Raw genomic sequence first — 24,961 nt, 5'->3', positions numbered from 1 at the left:
AAAATTATTCGCAAAGATTTGAAATGCTTCTTTACAACAGTTAACTGATGATGATCACTTATCTTCTATGTCGTAATTAATTTTTTGAAAGTATCGTGAGAAGCATGTTGGTTTCAACATGTTTCTTACGATACTAGATATCTCACATGACTCAACATGCAACGACAACAAAACGTCAAGCCCAAGCAAATGCAAACCTCATAATTACAACACAGTAGTTGGTGTCAAATAGTAAAACAATTGTATTTACCAACTATTATCAAATTCTGGCTTTTTTACTTAGAAATTATGTATTTAATCCTACACTCAGAGGCAACAAGGCTCGAGAGCATTCTTTGCGTGTCCATGAGCCTGTGCTAATGTCAAAAATGTTCTCAGGTCACAAGTTCGTACTATCTTCATCACTGCCTGTTAGCCGTTCTTCCTAATCGGTCTAACCTGCTGTTTTGCATCTGTACTCAAGCATCTTCGTGGCTTACTTCAGTTTCTTTAGTGTACATGCATATATTTGATTACCCTCAGCTGTAATACACCCACTATAATGACACTCTATTCAGTCCAATGAATTCGAGTTCGGCCATGTCATTTACGAGAGGCTCATTCAGTCCGCAGTTTTCCGAGCAACTCGTTGACCATGTACGTGTATTTATTGTGAGGTCATTGGCCACACTAAGGCACTCACTGTTGTTGTTTCAGTCACCGTCCATCCGTACCTCAGTGTCTTTCCGTATCTTATGTGGTCAAAAGTGAATTCCTTATATTGTTATATACAGAATACGGAATAGTCGCGTATTGCCCACTACGTAGTGATCTAATCAATTCAGCAGTTTATCGGGCTTCTATGATATTGCATATGGTGCCCAGTACGTTTTACGCTAATATTGCACTTCCAAATATATTTTCTTTATGAAAAACTAAGATGTGGTTCTATGCATTTTGAAATAATTGGTTCAGTTATCAAAAACTGTCACATCAAACATTAGCAATCATACGCTTATCATAGAAGCTGTTGCATCATGTAATGATTGGATGGATGAAAACCGACGGATCAACGACTTTTGCGCTTGTCAAGAGTAATTTTTCATCTGCATGATGATAGTTGCCTAACAATCTCCGTGATGCTAATACGCTTCCGCTAAATAATACTTTTAGTTACTTTATTCGATTTATCTCTGATTGATTTACTTTATTTGATAAACGTGATTTTGCGCCTGTTATATTGCTGATCACAGCATTGTGTAGGCGGTAGCTTCCAGTTGTATTCGTAGCTTGACCGAGCTTCGCCTTCGACGTCGCACATTTGACCAGTGTTTTTCAAATTTTGAATTTTCCGGCGCATCTCCTCTGGCTTCTGCTTATGAGTGACCAGATACGAGTTAAGGCAACCCCTAATAGGTTTATGAAAAAAGAGAAACAAGAGAAATCTGACTATACGCTATTTACTCTATATACAAAAGGGAACATAAGCCTTCAGTTATGGATTAGCAGTGTTGGTGCTGAAAAAGAAATGGAATACACCTAAATACCCAACCGTTACGTGTATCCTTCACACATGCACGTAAACAAGCTCCCTCATAGACAACCTTACTTATAAGCTCCTATTTATCCTTATTTCTCCCACTGATAAAAACGCGATCGTCTTGACTAAATTCGCTATAATGGAAGATATATTTGATCACAGCGTCTACACCAAATCTCTTACCGGGATAGATATTCTGTATCGAATCGAGGATCGTGCACTCTTTTTAACGTTAAGCCGGCAGTCCACGCACCAAACGACACGTCCTCATTAACATACCTGAAATTACCATAACCAAGATCACAGTTCGTCGGACGATATTTTTATATATATATATGTTTGGAATATTTAGAAGACCTATTGCGTTATTTGACTCGAATTTATGTACTTGCTTTATACACGCAAACATGCAAATCACATTTTTTCCTTTATTACGTCAACATTTTAATGTAATTTGCTCAGTACTTAACTTTGAAACGAAGACCCTCGCAATTGATCTTACCTCTCCCAAACATCCACATAATCCGCAATGAACTTTCCTAATCCACCAGAGAAAACGTAACCTCCGCCGCGGGCGTATGGCAAGTATCGGTCGCATAAGAACCAATTGTTTTCAGCCCATCTAAAACGATTAGAGCGCAGTGTCATCTTGAATGATAATGCGGTACACATCGATATTTTGAAAGTAATCGCCTCATCATTTTGTACTATTGTGCCCCAGGCAGCAAAGAGCCCACAATGGTAGATATGGTGCAGCGTCCTGAAGGATTCATGGAAGGCATAACAAAGGCTAACTCAAATCATAGCTGTGATACTAATTTCTTCACCACTTGTTTGATTAAATCATTTCTGGTTAAGTATTATGATGAAAACTGACTTAATCCGTCTGACAAATTACTTGAAACAAATTGCGCCTGGGCATATAACCCATACATTACATCATAGTTAATAACATTATTGAACAGGTACGGGCAATCTATGACCATTATTCCAATATAAATTAAGAAACTAAAGAATGTAATTTATAATACAAAGAAAATATCTCGCTAACTAAAGGAAAACCTGCTGTTGCTGTAAAATCATTACTGAGGGTTTCCTTTTCATTTGTGGTCTTCATTTTACTTCTAAGGACGAGCACGAAGCAAACCTATACAAGTTATAGACGTATGTTCCGCAGAATGGATAGAAATGAAGACGTTGAGAAAATTGTTCTTTATGCTTAGCTAGTAAAATATTTCAAATTTAAAGTCTAACCTTCCTTTATGGTATACGGACGCACGTCCTGTAAAATAGCCCCAATAAAGCCATTTGTCCAAATTGACATTCGTTAGTTCTGCAAGCATTAGGTCAAGTCGGGCAAATGTGTCATCATCGGCCTGAGGATTCACATAGAAAAATGATATATAGTTAACTTTTACGTAGCAGTTATGACAAAAACATAGAATGTTGTTTTTGCACAAGAGCATTCATCCTAGAGGCAGCGTTTAGTTTTTCATCAGTAAACATTTCTAAGTAGGTAAATACACAAAGCGTATATACATACATATTTTAGTGTTTTGTATAAGTATTGTACATTTTACTGAGCATCCATAAATGGATAGAACATCTTGCTTTTTGTATTGTGGAACAAATGCTGGGTTACCAATTATTCCAAGTTACTCTCCAAGCAATAAAGTTACAGCATCTAATACATTAGAGGACATAGAATTAAGTGGTATTGGTAGTTACATACTGGTACCTCTTCGTATTCATGTGACTACAACCGCTTGTACTGAAAATTTGCCATGTCTTACCTTGAAAATAAATTTGCACTGTTCGTTTTCAGAAAGATACTTAATAGTTTGAAGGACCTTTAGACTAAGATTCGCGTAGTGATCGTCCAAGGGTAAGTCAACTAGGTCACCTAGAAGCAATTGGTTACCATTTTATCGTCCGTCATGCTCATGAGAAAATCATGCTTACACACAGACCAATAAATAACATTAAACTGTTGCACATTAACAAAAATTTCCTAAGCTGCATTGCTTGGCGTCAAATGTATCAGTAACGAAGACCGTGCGTCTATCGTGTCGTTCAAGCTTGAAAGGTTATCTTTTAAGTTTCAGAACGCTTAATCCGGAACCATTTTCTTAGTGGTTCTTGCAAAAACATTCCTTGTTTTACTCTATATGCAATAAATGAGACTGGGCAATTATTGAATATCTTTGTTGAAAAAATGATAGCCAACTCCGTATTAATGCAATAGCTCTTCTGTAGCTTCTCTAAATGGAGAAGTTTAAACCCTGGTGCTAAATGCTATTTAAGTTACCAGATCTTTATAAGTAACCATATCAACGAAACGGAAGGCGCTGTCTAGTTGCCTCGTCAAAAAGTGATCACTTGCCTAAATAAGTACTAGAAAATATCAGACGCAGCAATCTACGCTACTTGTTCGTTGTCAACCAGTTAACAATTACTTCTAAGGGTGTATGACAAAATAATTAGTAGCCTATTATCAGTTCCATTTTCGACTTCTATACCTGTTAGCAGTAACTACATGCCCTTAAGATGAACATAGGCACTAACTCTCTAAGTAATTTAAATATGACCCAAATTTTGAATGATAATTTCTTACAAAAATTTATAAGCTAGAATTCGCTCAAATATGGACAGAAGTTACCATATGCTTGTTGTTCTTCAAGAATCGATTTCTTGATTGAATTCAACGCGACCCCCGGCTCACTTTCTGCCCGATCCTCGCCAAGGGGTCCTTTTAAAAGATGCGCCAGTGGCTGACCAAGGAAAAAAAATGTTTTGACAGCAGCATCATTTTCAGGAGCCAGCGTGAGCCAACTATCCCGACAAGCGGCCCGTTTATGGGCACCCTCTTTATTAGGCGTCGAAAGAATGGCTACACAAAGCGTGGTTGCCTAAACACATACACACACAAGTTAACGGAAAGTTTTTCCCTCAAATTTCACTATGCTTTGGTCTAAACATGCAATACTACAACGCAACATTAAATATTTTTAATATACTGCGAGCATTTCTATTGGCTGTACATAAGCCGTATGATTGAAATTTTTAACCTGAAAGCTTACCTGCTTATCCCGCGTTGCTCTTAAATGATATATTATGAGCGGTATATATATAGTGAAGAACACTATGAGAGCACACATAATAATCTTGCGATTCCAACCACGTCGATTGTGCCAGTCAAAAAACATCGCTGTTCGAATAGAGTATCGGGTGTATCGGCGTTTGAGGGCAGCGAAGTTGTCGCTTTTAAACGGCATCTCTACATGTTTTTTACGGCTACTTGGCCGTTACGTAGATTTTAAAAACATCGCCTGAAGGCCATTTGCCTGTAAAGCGGAAAAATTAGAATAGCGGCGGTAAATCTGAAGGACATGCATTCGGTGGCCTTTTGTATTGTTAAACATCGAACTGAATATTACAGCGTATTAGAGTGAGGTACAATCGCAACAATAATGACAATAATAGAAATATAGCGATTGTATTGTCCATTGATGCTATTACCGTTGCTTAACAAGGATTCGGATACCGTATGTAAATAAGCAGCTGTCTCCTTTTTTTAATATGATTCTTTTTTTAATCATTATAATGTACTAGCGTAATGTGCAGCATACATCACATAAGCGTCCTAAATTAGAATTTCTAAAATTTCCTTTTGACACCTTAATTGATTAATTCATAAGCATCACTCACATAGTTTGCAACACAATATTAGTCCACATTTCACTTGATTTTAACAGGAACTTGGCGTACATCCTCAAAATCTTGCTATGTGTATTAGTTAGCGCATCAGCTCAGCTGGTACTTCGATAGATGTCTTTGAAATGATACTTGGTGAATCGAAGGAAAAACGCGGCTGGTGCGGTGACACATCTAAAGTAGAGTTGGATTTATTTAGTAAATAATAGCGATATTTATTCAAAGATGCATAAATTAATAATGAATTAACTCTCAAAAATATACGCTACAGCTTACTTTTGTCAAAACAATTCAAGACGTTTTTCTTGCTGACGATGCCGTATCGGTCGTTTGTCTTGATCTACATGTGTACACTGGCAAATAGGCTTTGCTTTATATAAAAAATCTGTCGTTGCATTTCTTACCTACACGAATTGATAAGTGGGATTCCGGCAATTAAAATTGCTTCACTTTGCCATATGTTTTTCATGATGCTCTGAAACAATATTTAAAAAACGTATTACTTTGTGAGGACGAATATTTGATCGCAGCAATAATATAAGTTTGAGCCGACTGTGACGAGAACACTTCAAAATGTCGATTACGTAACTCTGTGTGAAAAATGGTTATCAAACAAGTTTTATGAAAATAGCATTCGACGTCTGTATAATTTTCTTATGTTATCTATTTAGCTGAATTGACCATGAGCTAAACTGGTTAAAAAACAAGATCTTTCTTTCACTAGGGCTCTCATTATATTGTACATTCAAATAATTCTCGAATTATGCTTAGCACAGCATTGAAACACAAACTTATTGACATGTAAGTTGAAATGTTTGTAATGTTCATTCAGATTCCTCAGTACACGCTTCCGAGGCATAAAAAAACCCACAATCAGCTCTATATAAAAACACATTCTTTTATTGTTTTTTCAGCCTTAATGTTTTCGAGATATTGGAGATGAAAACTATCATATTCTGTATTTTACCATTGACCAACATTTTTAGTCAATAAGCGCGATTTTTTTAAGTGTATCTGAGCCTACATTGCAAAATGCATGCACCTTTATCCTCAAATATTCTTTCTAAACAAATAATTTCTTGACATCTATACCACTCCGGAAGCAGAACTTATCATGAATGAACATACAAACACATGAATGTGTAATTTATTTCGTCCCACAATAAACAACAAGAAGGCCCATATTTGAACACAGGTTTTTCCTCAAATTAAAAAAAAAACAACGAATAACGCTCTCAGTCGGTAATTAGATGCTTTATTACAAAATCACGTTCGACGTGGCCTATCTAGCAAGCTTATGCAAACGCCAAAAACAACTTCATCTTCACAAAGGTTTCGGACCTAATCCATCGTTGTACGCACCGAAATACAATATGCATTCGGCCGTTACGCATTTACAATCAACAAACCAAGCGAGGTTCTTTCTACGTCGCCACACTACTGTGCCTTAGGTTCCATACGTCGCTGAATCGCTGAACAAACTCCACCAGTTCATTTGTTCGAAAGACTAACTCAGCCGGCCTCTGTTTATGCAGATTATGACAGCGCGGTGCTTATCTCCGGTGAACTTTTCTTGCTATTGCCGAGTTCCGTGGATTAGCTAGAAAACGACGGAAACATTTATACATCCAGTTTTCTAATTTATAGCGGCGTATATGGCTGTATGTTCCTAAACGTTTCTAGAGGGAAAATCTACATATTGATTAAAAACTCAAGCAAGACCTTTTTGTGAGACAAAAACTATAGAAACTAAAAAGTCATCTGGATCGGTCGTCGTACGGCAGCCCCGAGATATCCGCACATTTGTGAGCTTATTGTGGTTTCACGAATTTCCACCATACAATACCTACAGATGATATTCTCTAGCAAAATCAAGTAGAACAAGTTGTGGATAAATCATTTCTTTTAATTTCTTTAAGTGTCTCGTGTTACGATTTTGAAGTGATTTTGAAGTAACTGTAATTGCGTACTCAAGTGGAAAGGAGTAAATTTAAACGAGGTAAGGGAGACAATTATTTTATATATATATTGTTTGCTGAAAAACCTGTTTATATGTATTATCTCACATTATTAAAATCTATATTTAATGAAAACAATTAATGAACAATCATGATCGTATAAGTAGCCATACTGTAGCGGAAAACATTTTTATATTAGCTAAAAGTTTTCAATCATCCATTTACCACAGTAAGTATGATGCCCGAAAAAAATAACCCATATACTTTTTTCATGTAAGTAAACCTTGCAATGTTTGCAATTTCATAAATAAAATTCATAACGAGAGAAGGCATTGCGAACTACTTCTACGGGCTTCTTATAAAAAATATTTGACAAAGAATTGTTTCTCTACTATACTGTCGTGCGTCTAACATGCTTCTCTGCATTTCTGATACAACAGAGATGAGCGAAAAAAAATCCGATCACTTGAAAAGTTCAAGAGCTCAAACCTCATCGTCTGAGTCCGACGTAGAACAGCACCCTGTACCTCGAAGTTTCGACGAAGTCTTAGCTTCGGCTAGTGATGCTTCTGCATACGGATCTCAAGGTGACAATTTAGACTTCGGTGATGAAGCACCTAGTGACGGAGTGAGTGGAATAAAGCTTGATATGAAACGGCTGTCTGACATGCTTGAGTGCATACCGCTTCCAGAACGTCTGGGAGTTTCGGAGGACATCTTCCTTCCTGAACAGGTGGCCGAATTTGAGCGTATAGCCAAGCAAAGGCTGAAAGCGTTTGACGAACGCGTGAAGAATATTGCCACATCGGAAATTCGCGGTGATCGAGCAGTGATGAGTGAGGCTGAAAAGGATCTCATGAAGGTTTGTAGTTTACGAATCTAAACTCCTTAATTGGCAAATTAGAGTGTATTAAATAAATGAGTTTGTACTTAATTGTGCTTATTTACTTTTAGTACGTACTTATTTGGTATTTATTATTATTTAAATATTAATAATATGGGTTTTTACTCTGAAAAACAACTCCATAGACGGAAGAGTAGTTATGTTTCTACTTTGATCCCGCTATTAGCTAAGCATTCCACAGTATATAACGAACCTTATATATATATGAATATTAACTATGTTTTTGCTCTAGGTGAAGTCTGCGCTGAAAGCCCGAGTTCCCACTGAAAATGAAGAAAAAGACGAAGCCGATGATGATGACGACATAGATGGATTAAATCCAGATGATATCGTTGACTGGCTGGATAAAGTTCTCGCTAAATAATTTCGGCTCTTGACCTGTTTCATAATAAAACTTTTTTTTTTTATTATTTAGCTCGGCATTTTCCAGTTTTTTTATCTGCCATCAAAGCAAGTTTCGATCACTTTTTTGGCTATAAGTTTTCCATGTTCAAAGGGTCTAAAAATGGAGTTGGGCAAATAGCGGCATGTGGGCTTTATGGTTAAATTTTGCACAACCGGGGCCTTGTTGCTAGCGATTCAGATGTAATTTTTCTACTACTGCACCGTAGGACTAAATTAGAAAACTCCCCTCCCCTTAAATGCTAAGGATAGCGCTGCACTTTTAGTTTTATTTGACAAAGCATCAACAGAGAGTCCCAGATAAGATGAATAGGCACAATAGTTCGTCTTAACTACTTATAATAGTAATTATCGTATAGATGGTTATTTCCGTAATCCAGTAAAAGTTTCACTCAACATGTCACAGCGCTGCAGCAGCTAATCCTTGCTCCACATATGTCATATTAGAAGATAGTTTTAATTGATTTTGATCGTATTTATAAAATGTTCTCAGTCTTTTGTTATCCGGTGCCCAATCATGATATTCTACGACCTCAGTATTAAGAAGATCAACGAATTAAAGCTATAATCTTTGTCTAAGAAAAAAAAACTACTTTTACATACATTTATTCTATAAAGTGCTTAGTAACATTTTCACTAATAATGGGGCACTGACTTTCTTCTACAGGAACCCTGTAGAGTGTGAGTACCATCTCTCATCGTGAATGCCGAATGTATATGCAGGCGTTGTGTACTTCTGTACATGGCACAGTCTGTGGGTTAGGTTAACTGAAAAGCTTTACATTCATGACTGAGTCTGTTTTTCTCAGGCGATTGCTTATGTGGTTAGCAATGATTGGCACTCTTTACCCTCGATTAGAAGTACCGCAATTAATCGATAAGTAAAATACCATTTTGTCTCAATAAGAAATCATTTTGTCTATTAGACACCTTAACTCACAGTTGTATGGCTTGCAAGGTGCAGACTAATTCAATTCTGATTATGCCTGACGCGTTGAGATTCAATGTGTATATGTGTACGTATGTTATGTTAAAGAAGGGCAGCACTTTCTAGTCGTAAAATTCCTGGGTTAGTGGGGTAAATATTATGAATTTTTATATCTAAGTGACCAGTATGCCCAGTAGTAGATGAGATTGCGCAGATAATATTGAACTAAGCTCGAAGTGAGTTACTTGGGCGGACAAAATGCCGTATAAACAAACAATACATCTGTGATCAATCACGTGTAAATAGTAACATATTAGTAGTAAAACAAAGTAGCTCAATAAATTTACGAGCGAATGTATCATTTACAAATCATAGAAGGCATCATAGTGGTCAGGATTCAAGTACAATCTGAACAACTGTTACGACTCTTTACTGCATAAGAAATAAATAAAATTCATATTTATTTACGATCGCAGAAAGCCAAGAAAATGCTTTTTTCCTCTCTCACTATTGTAAAACACTGTGAAGCAACAATTTGTTGGCTGGTGTATGAGGCGGACAGTTATGGCTAACGGAGTCAATTGATCTTCTTTGTAGTTGAAGTAAACAAAGGAACAATCTAAACAAGTTTATAGACATAGTTTTAGAGCCCTAGATCTGAGTGCTGTGGACGATTTGCAAAAGCAGTAATAGGGGATTACACTATTTGCTGCGTTGATTTACTGAATATTTCCTAAAAAAAGTTTTGTTCTTTAAACGATTGTTTTATGTTATTGCCATGCACAATGTACCATCGGGAACACGTTGTAGTACAATCAGAAAAAAAGTAGGTTTATACAGATTCACTGCCAAACAACTAGTAATGAGTTGTTTTCTTCTGTTTGATAACAGTTTTCTGTTTATGATATATCACGTTGGAATATGTTCAGACAGTCATCTGCGTGCACGACGTGACCTTAGTAATATATATATATATATATACGCCTCTTGTTGACAAGCGACTTAAGAATATTGATATTTTCCAAAAACTGTCCACAGTAACATGGTAAATGAGAAGCGGGACGCTAGCAAAACTTAGTTATTATGTAAATAGGTAAAATATGTAAATGGCATACTTTGATTAAGCTTCAGCTGTAGGCGGGATTTAAATCGGATGATTTCTTATCAGCGCTCTCAACGCGTTGCTTACCGATATTGTGCTAAAGATTTACTAAAGTCGCCTAGCTGTTCCTTATTTGCAAAGTCACAGTCAGATGTATTAATAATACCATTATGACAACAATCTGTCATTATCATTATTATAATCGTTGCTGTATTTATTTATTAAGGTGTTTCACTATTATAACCTTATGTCAGTTCTATTGGTACAGGCTAATCTAATGATATTAATTATAAGCTCGCTATTAATTATACGATGAATTTTATTAATTAACTATATGTCTGTCTCATTTTTAGTATCGTAGCGAGTGTTTAATGTAATGTACACTGTGCGAGATTTCTAAATCAGCAACGTCATCATGTGTCTGTTGTGTCTCAGAATTGCCTTAATCCAGAATACCGGCTGTTGCTAGTTCGTGTTTTAACATTTGACGAAACTACCTAATCAGATATACAAAGTTGCAACGTGCAAAATTCCCGCAGGCAGCTTAATAAATAGATAGAGTCTTGCTTCCGACTGTTAAACACATGTTTGAGTAAGTATATTAAGGGGGACTCAGCTGTACCGATACCGAATATTGGGGTCGATTCTAAATATTTTCCTACGGGCGCGCCAAATGCGTTTAGATACACGCGACACTCAGATTTACAGGTCTGATGAAAGCGTCAACAAAACGACTATTCAACGAAGCGATTGTTTGCGGTGGGCCGTAACACGGTACTTATTGTTGAGCTACAAGCTGTTTAAGCTGCAAGTTCATTGATTCCTCAGTTTAGCAGTCATTACGAACCGGACACTGCTAGTGAATACAAGTTTTTCGCTGTGTTAGATGCTATGACCATTATAAGGCTCATTTTGATGTTTGTCAAACATTATCACACACATGCGCTGCATTTCGTACGTCCCAGAATCTATTCGACGATAGGCTTTTAATTAGGCAGTTATTATAGAAACAGAAAGTACTGGCCTCGTAGGTTGTTCGATGGTGCACCGTTCTAAAACAGCTCCGTAAAGGGTAGGCGTACTTCTGTAATATAAGCATGCTGGAACGGTTTGTTTATCACCTTATTATATAGATTATGAAGAAATCGTAGAGAGTCTGTATCTGTAGATATGGCGACTTCATACTATGCATGTTATACATCAACATCCATCTTTTCTTTGCGACTTTTACTTTTTTATACGCTTGAGTAGATAGCAAATGGTGTGAAACAACCCCAATTTACGGTTCGTGCGTTACACCCTAATGTCGAATCTTTCTCAAACGTCAACCCGCAAGGAGGACATTTTGTTTCTTTCACCTCCGTTTGGTTCTGGAAATAATTATTGTTGGTACATAAGCCAAGATATTTACGATTTCAGCATTACTAATCCCATTGGCCATATGAGGGACCTTTGATAGCACCATAGTACCTCTCAGACCGAGATTACAGAAATTCGTCGTTTATATACGAATATGCATGCATATAAATATTTCAACTATATATGATGACAAAAAACAAAAAACAAAAATTACGTTCTAATTTTCATTTCATCCGGTTTCATTGGCGACAAGAGAAACCTTGATGAATAGTTCTCTATCGACGCGTGAGACCTGGTTAGACCTCTTTGGCGGATAGTTTGACCTTGAACGTTCTTTGATAAAGAGTAGATCCTGCGCAGAGTGCCGCAAGGAGAATAGTGATGGGCACAGATACCCAGAATGCCCATACCAAGGATAACACGATGCCCAGGCCCACGGATACCACTGAAATAGGTTACAGTGAGCAAAACGAATGCTATGAAGCTTCCCGATAACAGTATTAATGTCCGTGGCAGATAACGTTTACAATTATTTGTTAAAGAGTTTTAGCTAGGTACGTAGAAGCCTTTATAAAAGCTGACGTATGCTAAATCAATAATATGTATCGCTAAGGATGCTTTTAAGGATGTATTTAAAAAGCGCAAAACAGTGCACTCTATATACTGTAAGAAAGGCGCTGCGCCAATTTTTGCCCTTAAAAACCATACTCAGCTTGCCTTAATTGTAAATTTGCCTCATCTAAATTTATAAACAAACACATTTCCCATAACACGAGATTAATGTTAGCTTACCGTTTTGATATTAACTTTTTGACTTGAAAATTAAATCATCTTATTTCTGAACGCTGCTATAACAGCTTTTACCTTCATGTTCTGAGTTCAATATTCTTTTCCTTGATTTCAATTTAAAACGCAGTCTATAATAAATTTAGCTTAATGTGTATGGCATGAAACATTGAGTGTCTTACCCACGAGGAAGGCGCACGCTGCTGCAGAGCATGCGACCAAAAAGGCGGATAGAATAAGAGCGGCTGCCAGTGGGAGGACCATGACGATTGTCGCAGTTATGAGGGCAGATGACAGCGTTGCGTTATCCGCAAGGTACCTTATGGAGCCCACGCATAGGTCAAATAATAGACAAAATTACAAACACTGGAACAACACTTGATCAGTATTTGATTGGGTACACACAATTTCTGTTAGATGAACCACACCGTTCACGTATCGCTTCATATTCTCCACGTAGAACTATGGCATTGGTGGCTGTGGGTCTGTTCACAGTATTTGATACCTAAACTGCATAGAATATATCGAAATGCGTGGGTTTGTACTCAGAATGCAGAAAAGGAAGGATATTGTACTTACTTGCGGAAAATCATGCTATCGAAAAACCACTGAAGCCGTGGCTGGAAAAAATCGTGAATAACATAGAGTAGTGTGAGAAGCAGACCCGTACTTTCACTGCGCTCGCCGCGAGGCTGACACAACGCATCGACATTTTGCAGAGTGTGACTACGATCTGGGACTATACCTGTGTATATTACGAAGAGCGAATCGGGTTTGCTGTTATGTGACAGATGTTTTTTAAAAGAATAATATGTAGATTTTAATTACGGATACCGAGCCCTACGCCTAGACAAAATAAAATTTGCCGCACTGGAGTAAAAACTTTGCTAGCAAACTTACCAAGTACAGACGAGCCCTTTAAATGCGCACGTTTCCAGAGTCGGTATTTGTTACAGCACATATCTACTGTACTAGCTATCGAGCCGTTTGCAATATAAGACAAGCTTCAACGTGGGTGATCGTTTACGTTTTTATATTTTTTTACGTTTCGATCATTGAGATTCGTAGGTGCGTTTGCCAGTTGTTAGATTACGAAATATGGTGGTTTCTTACTCTACCTGAATGTCTAGCGGCAATTTCAGACGCAAAGCTCGAAACACAGGAAGACTATGGAATATAAATACGAACCCTCAGTTAACTTAAACAGCCTGGTAGTTTATATTCACATGACCAACGTTAGGAGTAACGTAAGTACTGGCAAATGACTAAAATCTTCATTCAGCCACTAACCTGACCCGTAGATATCGGCAATAATCATATTTTCAGAAACGTCTTCATCTCCGTCGAAGGGGGCTGTTACATGCTCTAGTTCATCATCAGCATCGCCTTCACATGGTGCGACGTCTTCCTCCTCATAATCACCTTGCCCTATTTTATATTATTCAAAAAAAAAAACTTCGCTATATTATTTTATCGAAGTTTTTTGCGTTAGCAAATTGCACAATGTCGTCTTTAAGAATACACCGTCTTTCAGCTATGACCATCACCGCATTTATCTGGACAACAGTTGTCGTTAGCCGCTGAACAGTCGTCACACTTCCTGTTTTTATTACTCCAATGCACACCTTGCATTCTACTTTGATGCGTCATAGTTTATCTTTGATATGCAATAATCTCCTAAAAGTAAGGCCGTTCCATATTAAACAGGATATAAATATGTTAAGTATAAAAGGTGTAATGTGGTCAGTAGACTCTTCCTTATAACACCGAAGCAGTACGGTAGATCTATGTAATTGAACTATATCTATCACGTGCCTTGCTATGCAATATATTCTTATGAAAAAATTTCTGCTGGCGGTGATCTTACCGGATCCCGCTTCAAGGTCCGGGTCGAACGACGGTGGCTGCGAATCTTCATCGTAGCTCAGCCGTTCCCAGTCACTATCAGAGAAGGTTACCGGCATTACGCTGAAAAACATCAAAGTATTCGTTACGAAACAGGATCGTCTCAGTTCCGCGAGGCCTTTTACTGATTTGGTTCAGTCATGGATCAGCACAATCCAGCTAATTATTGAATATATAAACAAGCTGGCTGCTATGAAAACTGAATCGTTACAGCTAGATGCCTAGGAAATATAGTAAATCAGAGTTCAGTTTTATGCCATGCGTGAGATTTAATGGTCTCGGTAAATTACTATCAAGTAGTTTTGCTTTGAAATGCAGTCGACGGATCTAGCTAAGAGAAATCTATCAGCTGCAAATTTATTCTCTGGCAGAACAGTAGTGATATAGCTTTAAGGTTCAGACCGAGAGGACTACTCAGTTCACCGATGCCGAGATTGAACCCTGACGCGTTCGCTATAATTGAAATGTTCACACAATTAGACTATTCCCTTCGAAAAGAGCGCAGCCAATACTGTGACAATATTATTCCAATCCCTTCGATTTAATTTAGTACAAAATATATTCTGCTGGAAGCCTACGGCATGTTTGGACATATTGTACCAAAATCTGTAATACTGAAACACTCATAAAGATCGTAAATTGACTTTACGGGATGCGTGTGATTCATTAACTGGTAACGAACAAAAAATATAGCTAATCAGTAATGTTGACCTTGCGAAATAAAATTAATGTACACTGTTAATTATTATTTGGAATAAATCACAGGAAAAAAAAGTCGTATCGCACGACTTGTTGTCATACCACACGTTACGGAAATACGGCAGAACTGCCAAATATGACATGAATTTTCGTAGAAGGCAACGGATTTGGGGGCCATGGGAAACTAAAAGTAGGTCTAAAAATGAATGACCCTTTTGCGCCGATAACATACTCTATACTTCGAGGGCAGAGAGTACGATAGGCAGAACGATTGACATTTCTACGAAAATGTACGCCTATCTGAGTTTTAAGCGCCCAGCACACGAGGACAAACAGCAGCGTCGTTGACATGCGAACACAAACGATCCTCGTATAAGATCTACCTTGGCGCGGAGATTTTGCAGACAAAGGTAACTTGAAATAAGTTAACATTATGATTTTATATTTACCTCATTGTAGGCTTTAATGCCGCTGTTTTATATTGCCTCAGTGTCCTAACAGCATACGGGAGGTTGATACTTACCATTTTGAGACTTTAGATCAGCAGTAGAGAATATGTAATGTTTTCCATAATTTACTTTAACGCTGACCCCGGAATAATCTAGTAAGATTTTGCAACATCTTGCAGCCATTAGTTTCGGATTTGAAGGGATAAATCGACGTACGAGAAAGTCTTCTACGTATTTTCTCTGTCTTTGCTTGAGGCCCGTGCAATAGCGTATTATCGAGTTCCAGTGAACAATTTATCGATTGTCGAGATCCCTTGACGATCGATAAATAAATTGTTTGGACGGCACGACCAGCATTACAGAGGGACTACTTGATCTTTTAGTTCAACTTTGTAATCTAAAACTGCGTTTCCTATAAATATCTTTTGCTGGACAGGCTGCTATTTGGGCTGGTCTATTGGTCACAAGCAGTCAGTAGAAATATTCGGGGACGTAGTGTTTATTGGGCATAGATTGTCTATTTTTGGCATCAAAATCGCCACGCTAACTTGAATAATACTTCACCTTCGTGACGACGTCATCTGATGAGTACCTATAGATCTTTTTCTCTTTCGAAACTATGCTTGCTATCTCGGCCAGTAAGCGTCAGCTATCTTATGCGTATCTTACTGAATAAGTCGGCCAACGGCAACAAACAGAATACGATTGGCACGTAATCTTTCTTAGTAACCGTCCGCCTACCTCACAATTTACAGCAACAACTTAAACGACATTTGGCGCCCTAGCTGCATATAGACAAAACTTTCTGTTCACCGTGGGCTGGTGAGGCGGCGCCGAAGAATACTAGCTCAACCTTATGCGGGTGGCAGGCGGAATCGACACAGAAGTCCTCATTGTTGAAAGAAAGAACGTTTCTGGCGTTCGTCATAGAATTGGTTTCCCTTCGCGCATTTCTGGCAGACCAATGCCTAGATGCGTGTACCTGTCAGTGTGCCATTCGGTCTGCAGGAGTGTCTATGAATCGACCCGGCCACATTTCTGGCTAGCTGTTTTTGTTGCTGTTGTTAGCCTTTGACGAAGCAAGCTCTTTCGGGGGCTTAAAAGCGTGGACCAGACCATGACATTTATAGATGCTATTGGCAATTCACGTAAATAGCCTACATTTTTATACAGCATAAAGTGGTAGTAGTGTAGTACATGTTTGAATATGACAGCCTGACTATTTTCGTTCTAAGGACAAGCGCACTCATGGATAATTAGACAAGATAAGGGTTAAATTTACTTATTGCTCGCAATTGTGCATTTTGTGGGAAATTTTGTATCGTTGATGACGTGAGCGTTCTGCTTGTTATTTAGTTAGACACGGATCAGGCATGAAACCGTTTGTAGGTGGCACGATCTCAATAGAGAAAACACAGGAGACCTAATTTCGTCTCACGACTTCCATATGCAACCATAAATCGCAGAAGTCGAATTCCTATTTTCTAAAGAATCCACAAGGCAAAAAACAGTCGTCTTAAGTCATGGCCAAGCTTTACATGAATAATGCATCAGCTAACTGAGGTGGGTATGCCGTGAACCCACCGAACTGCACCAGTCGACTGCATTGTGTTGTTAGAAGCTGCGCTACTATCGTGTACGTCGGCTCAATTCCGGTTTTAGAACATTAACACTGCTAAGCCACGAACTGCGAGATTCTGTGGAGACTTGAATGGTATGTCAGAGGTACGTAAATGCATGCGAATGAACGGCTTCAGTCCTTCATCCTGAACACTGATGATAGTGAAGTAAATCACGTAGAAGAAGTAAGACCACGATAAACAATCGTTAGAGATTCAAGCATAACGTTCAGGTGAGATCGCTGATATTGCGGTTAGTATTTGGTTCAGTCATTGTTTTGGTGTTTCCATCTTCCATACGAATTTCAGCCTGATTGCACCGTTTCTGTATCCAGATATTGCCCAATCAATTGACATGATTGTCTTTTATGTGCTGATATAAAAGCCCATTTTAACGAGATGTTCTTCTCGTCGTTACCGCCAGATTGTTCTCCACGCTGTAATACTGAGTTTGGCTCCACGAAATTTCCAGCCAGAACTGCCCAGCTGATGCTACGCTAATTTCAACAGTAACAAAATAAAAGAAGATCTACATATTTATGTAACATATGGAATTTTCATTACATTATGGAGAAATGGACAGCAATCTGGCAAGGTTGGGAATAAAATTTTGGGAAAGCTCGTTGATATAATTTCCTTGGGGGCAACAATTTCCCAACTTTATTCCGAAACAATGATGTATGTATGGAGGCGATCTCCTGTGACACGTTCGATGCTCAACCAGTTTTTAAGCAATAAAGTTCACTTGATAATAACTATGTAAATAACGTAACCATGAAAGTGGTTTCATCACGTCATGTATCGCATCAAATCAGCAATGCCTACTGTTGGCAATTCAAAACCCTACACTATGGCGCATTACAGAAGCGTTCCGTCCCCTTAGAGTATTATTTTGTGGGCTATAACCTTTCATTCACATCAAATCATATTGGACCATTCGAGGGGTAGAAAGAAGGCAGCAAGCACGCTTTCTCGATACCTAGAATCCATGATAAATCTACTTGACACTTTTTAGCCAAATATACACCACCCTGATTTTTGTCGAATAAGTTACAAATGAACGACTTAACAGAAAAGTAAAATTCTCGACACAAACAACCTTTTGGTAAATATCTTGTTGGCTATATAATAGGATTCAACGACTTTCCACACATCACTGCATGCCCCTAAGTAGATGGCAGAAGTGTGAGCTCATTTACACATGTGAAAACATTTACCTAGCACCGCCTTTTTCAAAGACTCCTAATTAAGCCGTTTTATGATTTTTACTATACAAGTACTTTTTACTCCATTGGAAGGGTTGTAATTTTGAATAAAGAACTGTACTCTAAACTAGAATTATTAGCGTGCAACGAACGTTCTGAAACAGAGGCACAACGTCCAGAGGTGGTTTTTAAGTCTTATACAGACTTTGAAGCAAATTTTCGTTTTTGAGTGTTGCCTTTATTATAAGAATCCCTCCGTATACTTTCCTGACAAATGAAACTATCTAGGAAGAAATATTCTTGCGAAAAGCACCACAATAGATCAGCAAAACATCAACTGTAGGCACTTGAAGAACACCGTTAGGCGTTCCAATAAGAACACTCAAGTGTTCTTAGAGGAACACCTGACAAAGATTGTTAATAAGCCGCCCATAGTTTAAATGAAAGCCAACTCAATGGACATGTTATAATGGCGGCCTGTAAAATTGTCCCTTCGTTGATATTTTTGTTGGAATAAAAAATATATTTACTGATGACCACTCATTTCCTGAAGCTTAGCTATAACTTACATTTTGATTATGTCAACCTATTTATGGTATGTCATTTCCTTCGATTCGGGGTGAGGTTTGTCTTTTCTAGTCCTTCGGAACGTCAGTTGCTTATAGTGAGATCCACACCCACAAACCAAACACTACGCTGCTTTCCCCCGTCGTTACTTCACAGCCTAACTTAGCACTTTGATATGATTCCTCAGGCATCACACATACGTAAAGTAGACATGTCTCTATCTGCTTTCTTTCGGACGATAACCAGCCAATAAAGCTAAGGGCGCAGAAATCGGGCACTATTTAGCTGTTCAAGCAATGATGGATTGTGTCCGCGACTACCGCTCGGACTGGTAACAGGCTACGGTGGACAACAGAGGGATTTCGCGTGATGGCTAATGGTAGGAAACAACTGAGGAAACAAGTACCACTAATTCACTCACCCGTCGTCGGAGTCCTCTTGGCGCGACATGACCTCCGCGCCGCCAGACAGGGTGACGTCCGCAAATTCGATAAACTCAACACATTTCTCGGTTTGGTACCGAGAAGCGGCGAGATCTGGAATACCGAAAAATGACAAGAGTGATTAAGCCGCGCCAAATATTCAACAACCAACAGCCAACAGTCAAGAGGAGTCTGTCGGTGGCTAACGAAGCGTCCACAAAAGGACTCGTATTATGGGTATGTTGAGTCGTTTAGGGGAGAGCACCTCAATGTTGTGCCTCGGTCAGCTGATCCCAGCAGACCTCGCTAACGGCTGTCTTCCTCTACAACGCTGTCCCTTTACCTGCAAAGAAAGCGACAGCAACCTCAGCTTTAGAGGTCCCCTCCCATCTTATAAACCCCCCTAAATCCCGCACCCCCGTCTCCTAATAAAGTTTCTCTCGCCCACTCGAAAAGCTTCCTCGGCACCAAAAGCCATTTTCTTTTACCTTGAAGATGACGTTACTACCAGAATAGTCGTTCCTTCAAAACAATTCAGTTCGTTGATATATAAGATACGTGCTTACTGCAAAGATTTATGAGACAGCTCGAATGCTGCCTAACGCCTTCTACGCCTGTTTTGCTTTAGGTTTGGTATGAAGGTGGAAAATAAGGATGGATGTATAAAACAGCCTGACATTGGCAGGCCTTTGCGAAGCTCCTTCGTGGTTCTCTTCCCCAAGCCGCTCTAAGCTCGCATGGTGTAGGAGTCACTCAGAAAGCCTCTTGTCCAACTCCTTTTGAGGGGAACAACTGAGAGTTGGCTGAGTGCAGAGGAAAGAGGGGAAGGGAGCACCGATCTATCGAATTTGGGTTTCGGCCGCCTGTATCAAAGGCAGACAGTCGAAATAAAAGGTATACGGCCCCAGAGCAGACGGGTTGGCGATTGAAGGGTCCGACGCGCATGCGCGGCTAGGATAACGCCTCGTTGACAGAAAAGGAGCCCTTCACGAACCTGTTACGCGCGTTGTCTCCTCATGAATGCCAAGTCATCATGCGTTCTAACTCGTGCTACGGTCGTGGAAGGGAAAAGCCTTCTAAAATGGGAAAGTACTTGAACACGTCAAACAGTCTGCATCAGCGGAAAAAAATCTATATATTGCTACTATTATATTAGCTTTACCTCGTTGGAGAGAGCCCAGTTGGAATCTAGAATTTAAGTTAAAATTTTAAGTAAGAATCATTCTTTTTACATAGAACCGCTTTTTGATATGATTAGATACTATGGAAATCATGAACGGGTATCACTGGCTGAAAGGTGTTTCACCTTTTAAGGTGAAACCTTAAAAGGCATTTACTTCAATTTTGGGTTTTTCTAAGGCATGAACACACTGGAGATACGTTAAAAAAAACCTATTCGCCCTAAAATGGATTCAATTCAATACGCGCCTTACACGTGGTGTTGGACAAAACGGTTGTCCAAGCTTCATCTTGGACCAGTTATTCGCTGAGGCCAAGTAAAAGCAAACTGATAGCTAATAAAATATAGAGATCGTCATGTCAAAAAAAAGTATATTTTGCTGATATGAGGAAGTTGATAATTTATTTTAGGATTTAACTTATATCATATCTAAAGCAGATTATAATAACACGTTTGGAAGGCGTTTTTCCTAAACCTTATTACTTTATTAAGTTTTGTTAAGATTACTATCAGTCAAAAACACTTTGATCAATTATATTATAAAACAGATCTGTGAACAGATACGCATTTCAGCCATACATATAAAATATATTGGAAAACTGAAGTCCGGAAGTAAGCTCACTTCGTCTCTTCAGGTCTAGGCTCACTCATTGCTAATGTAAAAAGCTATAATCAAATTTAATTGTTAAATGAAATATCCTGGCTGTTGAGCTATCATAGAGGTTACAGATAACTTTTAACCTTAATTTGACACGTTGGTGTTCCTTTATCCATTAGGTGTTTCATGTATACGTTCGGTTTCGTTGCCACCAAGTGTTGCTTCAATCTTCCAGTACAAAATGATGCATGTGCTTGCCAGTTCTAAAGCGATTTAGGTATCTCTAACTTTAATAGATAATTACACCACCACGGTGCCATCACGGGATCTTGCGTGTTTTTATCTAAGAGAAAATACTGTTTTTAGTGAAAAACAATGGTCGCCCCCTGTACAAGCAGTGCAGCATGATCAAAACTGAATTTGGGGGTCTTGTCGATTAAATAAGCCCTATTTAGATGTAAAAATAAATACAGTTGTTTCATTAAACAAGTATCTACAAAAGAAAAAAACAGATTCCAAAACTTCGAAGACACTCTGTGCTCGCACCACTTTACGACCGATCGGGAAACAACCGCTGACATTGAACGTATTCGCGGCGAATGGTAACCATTTCAATCTTCCTTCATCTACTTCGCTATGCCGGCCGGCTTCATAAAAAAAAATAGATAGTGCCAATCGTGTTCACCCACCCATTTAAGTGGAAACAAATCAGATTATATTCGAGCTAGATTGCATTACGTTATTTTCCCCACTTACGTTCCTTTTAGAGAAGCGGACGTTCTAATTATTATGTGCTCACTTTGGGGTTAAATTCAGTAATGGGCCAATCGACCATCGGAATATGGTTTACTCACATCAATGGTGAATCAAGTAGATAGAAAAAGCGGAATATGGCAAAAATATTTTGTTTGAAATTTGTTGCCCGTTCCCGCAATGTAAATGTAGATCGTTTCTTTACCTCTGATAGAAATTCGAATAACAAGTGGCTCTACACTAGGAATTAATTAAAACTAATATCTAAAATCAGCAGCCAATGAACATAAACAATAAAGCCAAAAGTGGGCGTAATAAACAAAAAAACAAAAATCGAACAAGAGAATCTTCGAGTAATTAACAATAACAATAGCAATAACGGTAACACAATGCAACACTGAATAGTACGCATGTATTATAAATACGTCGTTCCAATCATAAGACATCCTATGCGTATACGAAAAAGTTGCAAAAAGGCCTCTCAAGTCATCAATAAAAAATAGTTAGGCTGACTTACGTGCACTTACCTAAGTATCACTCATGAACATCATTGATCAAGTGTTATGGCCATAACTATAATAATAACATAACTCTAATAGTTATAATTATAATATAATAACATTATAAACATAATAATACTAATGGCGAAAATAAAGTAATAGCACCTTATTCGCGCGCCTGCCAACAGTACATTAATCATAAACACGTCAGAGACAGGTAACATCGAAGCAGATCGCAAAACTTGCAAAGTAGTCTTAGTCAGACAAGGACATGAAGAACATCTTTTTAATCATTATTCCAAACCGTTCTATCAAAGGCGGTCTTCTCGGAGGTCTACCGGCCTTACCGATAGATGCGGAGCCCGCTACCTTTCACGTAGCAGGCAACCAAAGGCGTTTAGCCACAATTTATACTGTCGTGACGGTTGTAGTAAATTACGTGGCTTTTTGCTGGTAGAACAGAGTAAGTAATACTATCTGTAGCTCACTTATTTGTCGCAGTCGAACGCAGATGGGCTCGAAAGCATTTCCCTAATTGGAAATATGGGACTAACATAACACTGTAACCTTTGTCAGTGCTTCATGCAAACAATTTCTAGTGCCGTGAAGAAGAATTAGTTAGCCATTGAGTTTGACGATTGCTGATTGCCTGATTATATAAATGTCGAATGTACGCTTAGGCAGGTGGGAGTAGAAATCTGGGCTGGGTCACACAACCGTCCCACGTCAGATGAATTAGTGTATGGCCATTTTGGGCAAATGTAAATCTGAGTACGTATTAACCTTTGAATTGCTAATAAACTAAATAAAATGAGAAGAATGAAAAAAAAAGTAATAAACCAGCGTCATTCTACATACAACAGCTTTAGCATATGAATATTCGATCGTTTTGTATGTGAAGCTTAAAAAATATACAGATAAGATAACAATTCAAGCACAAGGGAGCATGTGTTCAGGCTAGGAGCCTTTGTTATGTTCAGTGAATTTCTTTTTGTTCTCAATGTCTGCAGTCAATTGGGCAATTGGCTTATCGTGTTTTTGTGCGTTACTTGAACTATGCTTCTAACCGTACGTCGGTCGAAATGGTAATTATACAGAAAAATCTTTTAATCAAACTTCTTTATTGTAAGCAGTTAGTTGGTGGAGCCCTACAAAAGGCTATCGGGCGGATCATTATTGAAGGACTTCTGTTCCAAAATGGTTTTTGCTATAAGTAGCCCTTAAGTTACGATTAATCGTGATCACTAAAGCTATTAATATTGTATAGACTCTTGTATAGTAGAAGGCATCATTGAACTCACTGCATATATGAAGCGCGTTGAGACGGGCCATCCTGTAGCGCTCAAGTCTTTCAGAACTCCCGTTTATCAAGCGTTTAGGGCGTTAATTCTATTAATCGATATAGATTCCACGGTAATGGATCACCGATTCTTGGTCAGCTATCCTTAAAACTTTACCAAAATGCACCAGCAGAGCTCAGGCAAGATAAGCACTATAAACAAAGACGACAAAGTTATCAACTCTATGGTTGGACGCAGATTTATCAAACCTATAATAGACATCAACAAGAACACATCTGCTTGCAGAGAGCATATTCGATTGAGTCCGCTGGCTTGCAATATTTACAGAAACTGACACTGTCACACCAGCGTCTCCTCCATTTAAAAGTTTCTGTAATGAGTAAATATTGTTTTTTTTTTCTTTAAGAAAGCGGGAGGGTTCTGCACGTGGCGCTGCAACCCTCTCATGTTTGGAACTTTCCTAGCTAAAAGCACTACCACGGCTGTCTCTTTCTACCAGGGTCTGTCCTCTTTCAGATCTGAGGTCTGGAAAATTGGTGCACATAGTGCCAGGCCGCTAAAAAATCAGATCATTAAAGAAAAAAACTGACGGTAAAACAGGTGGTGCTTCGCCAACTTGCACACATTTGGTGTGGGGAATGAGGCCACCCAATCGAAGACCTCACCACAGTTTCTCCTCGCATCGGCTGTATGGGTAGAGCTGAACATAACGGAGTCGAATAGCAATAGGTGAGTAGTACTGCAAAACGCGGAGATCTATAAACGTTTGCTGCAATTTTGCGTACGTGTGTCATTAGAAGTTACAATGGGATCTTAACGAAGGCCTCCGTGTGGATTTTTAAAGAACTTTCTTGGCACGAATACTAAAAGAATTCCCGCAAGTGTCTCCAAAAGGACGTTGTCATTTAGCTGTCATAAAAATGTACGATTGTATCTAAACTAGAAAGTCTGCATGACGTATGTGACATCGCTAAACCTTTTGTAACTTATATTTAACAGTTAGCTAGCCTTGAGGCAATGTAAGGAAGCTGCACAATTTGTATGACAGACGCCAAATATACATGACGCCCAAAAACAAATCCGTGGCGTTG

General features: G+C 38.6%; 3 protein-coding genes and 2 long non-coding RNA genes across 6 annotated transcripts; 3 read left to right on the top strand and 2 right to left on the bottom strand.

Annotated features, from left to right (window-relative positions):
* Positions 1-218: 218 nt before the first annotated feature.
* On the bottom strand, positions 219-6,819 carry LOC111270592 (beta-1,3-galactosyltransferase 6). 2 transcript variants are annotated; one of them, XM_022850889.2, is made up of 10 exons: positions 6,596-6,819; positions 5,638-5,708; positions 5,228-5,407; positions 4,600-4,863; positions 4,179-4,428; positions 3,313-3,422; positions 2,774-2,895; positions 2,022-2,141; positions 1,703-1,798; positions 219-1,388 (listed from the first exon to the last, which is right to left on the bottom strand). In XM_022850889.2, exons 4-10 carry the CDS (start codon positions 4,792-4,794, stop codon positions 1,187-1,189), a joined length of 1,095 nt encoding a protein of 364 aa, XP_022706624.1. In that variant the 5' UTR covers positions 4,795-4,863; positions 5,228-5,407; positions 5,638-5,708; positions 6,596-6,819; the 3' UTR covers positions 219-1,186. The 2 variants fall into 2 exon arrangements, with proteins under 2 accessions (XP_022706624.1, XP_022706625.1); XM_022850890.2 differs by lacking the exons at positions 5,638-5,708; positions 6,596-6,819 and adding an exon at positions 5,510-5,528.
* Positions 6,820-6,890: 71 nt separating this feature from the next.
* On the top strand, positions 6,891-8,517 carry LOC111270597 (uncharacterized). The gene is made up of 3 exons (XM_022850902.2): positions 6,891-7,232; positions 7,632-8,053; positions 8,328-8,517. Exons 2-3 carry the CDS (start codon positions 7,634-7,636, stop codon positions 8,457-8,459), a joined length of 552 nt encoding a protein of 183 aa, XP_022706637.1. The 5' UTR covers positions 6,891-7,232; positions 7,632-7,633; the 3' UTR covers positions 8,460-8,517.
* Positions 8,518-10,828: 2,311 nt separating this feature from the next.
* LOC111270594 (uncharacterized) lies at positions 10,829-24,206 on the bottom strand. Its single transcript, XM_022850891.2, has 7 exons — positions 23,871-24,206; positions 19,538-19,652; positions 14,540-14,640; positions 13,963-14,100; positions 13,252-13,417; positions 12,855-12,991; positions 10,829-12,331 (listed from the first exon to the last, which is right to left on the bottom strand). Exons 1-7 carry the CDS (start codon positions 23,899-23,901, stop codon positions 12,183-12,185), a joined length of 837 nt encoding a protein of 278 aa, XP_022706626.1. The 5' UTR covers positions 23,902-24,206; the 3' UTR covers positions 10,829-12,182.
* LOC111270598 (uncharacterized) lies at positions 16,693-17,889 on the top strand. Its single transcript, XR_002686363.1, has 2 exons — positions 16,693-17,450; positions 17,769-17,889. It is a non-coding gene; the product is annotated as an uncharacterized LOC111270598 (long non-coding RNA).
* LOC111270601 (uncharacterized) lies at positions 19,690-21,825 on the top strand. The gene is made up of 2 exons (XR_002686365.2): positions 19,690-19,775; positions 20,167-21,825. It is a non-coding gene; the product is annotated as an uncharacterized LOC111270601 (long non-coding RNA).
* Positions 24,207-24,961: the final 755 nt, after the last annotated feature.

The sequence above is a fragment of the Varroa jacobsoni genome, unplaced genomic scaffold, assembly GCF_002532875.2.
Source record: "Varroa jacobsoni isolate VJ856 unplaced genomic scaffold, vjacob_1.0 contig00012, whole genome shotgun sequence".
Taxonomy (NCBI): domain Eukaryota; kingdom Metazoa; phylum Arthropoda; class Arachnida; order Mesostigmata; family Varroidae; genus Varroa; species Varroa jacobsoni.
The sequence above is the reverse complement of the archived record's forward strand: the minus strand, read 5'-3'. Positions and strand labels throughout refer to the sequence as shown.

Bases quoted from the DNA above. Each gene is read 5' to 3' on its own strand.
- LOC111270592 (XM_022850889.2), bottom strand. From the start codon at position 4,794: ATGCCGTTTAAAAGCGACAACTTCGCTGCCCTCAAACGCCGATACACC. The intron at 3,423-4,178 runs GTAACTTCTGTC...AATTGCTTCTAG, and splicing joins TGAAGAACAACAAGCATATG to GTGACCTAGTTGACTTACCC. The intron at 1,799-2,021 runs GTAAGATCAATT...TGGTAATTTCAG, and splicing joins TATGTGGATGTTTGGGAGAG to GTATGTTAATGAGGACGTGT.
- LOC111270597 (XM_022850902.2), top strand. From the start codon at position 7,634: ATGAGCGAAAAAAAATCCGATCACTTGAAAAGTTCAAGAGCTCAAACC. The intron at 8,054-8,327 runs GTTTGTAGTTTA...TTTTTGCTCTAG, and splicing joins CTGAAAAGGATCTCATGAAG to GTGAAGTCTGCGCTGAAAGC.
- LOC111270594 (XM_022850891.2), bottom strand. From the start codon at position 23,901: ATGGCCCGTCTCAACGCGCTTCATATATGCA. The intron at 19,653-23,870 runs GTGAGTTCAATG...TCGGTATTCCAG, and splicing joins CAACGCGCTTCATATATGCA to ATCTCGCCGCTTCTCGGTAC. The intron at 14,101-14,539 runs GTAAGATCACCG...AATATAAAATAG, and splicing joins GGACCTTGAAGCGGGATCCG to GGCAAGGTGATTATGAGGAG.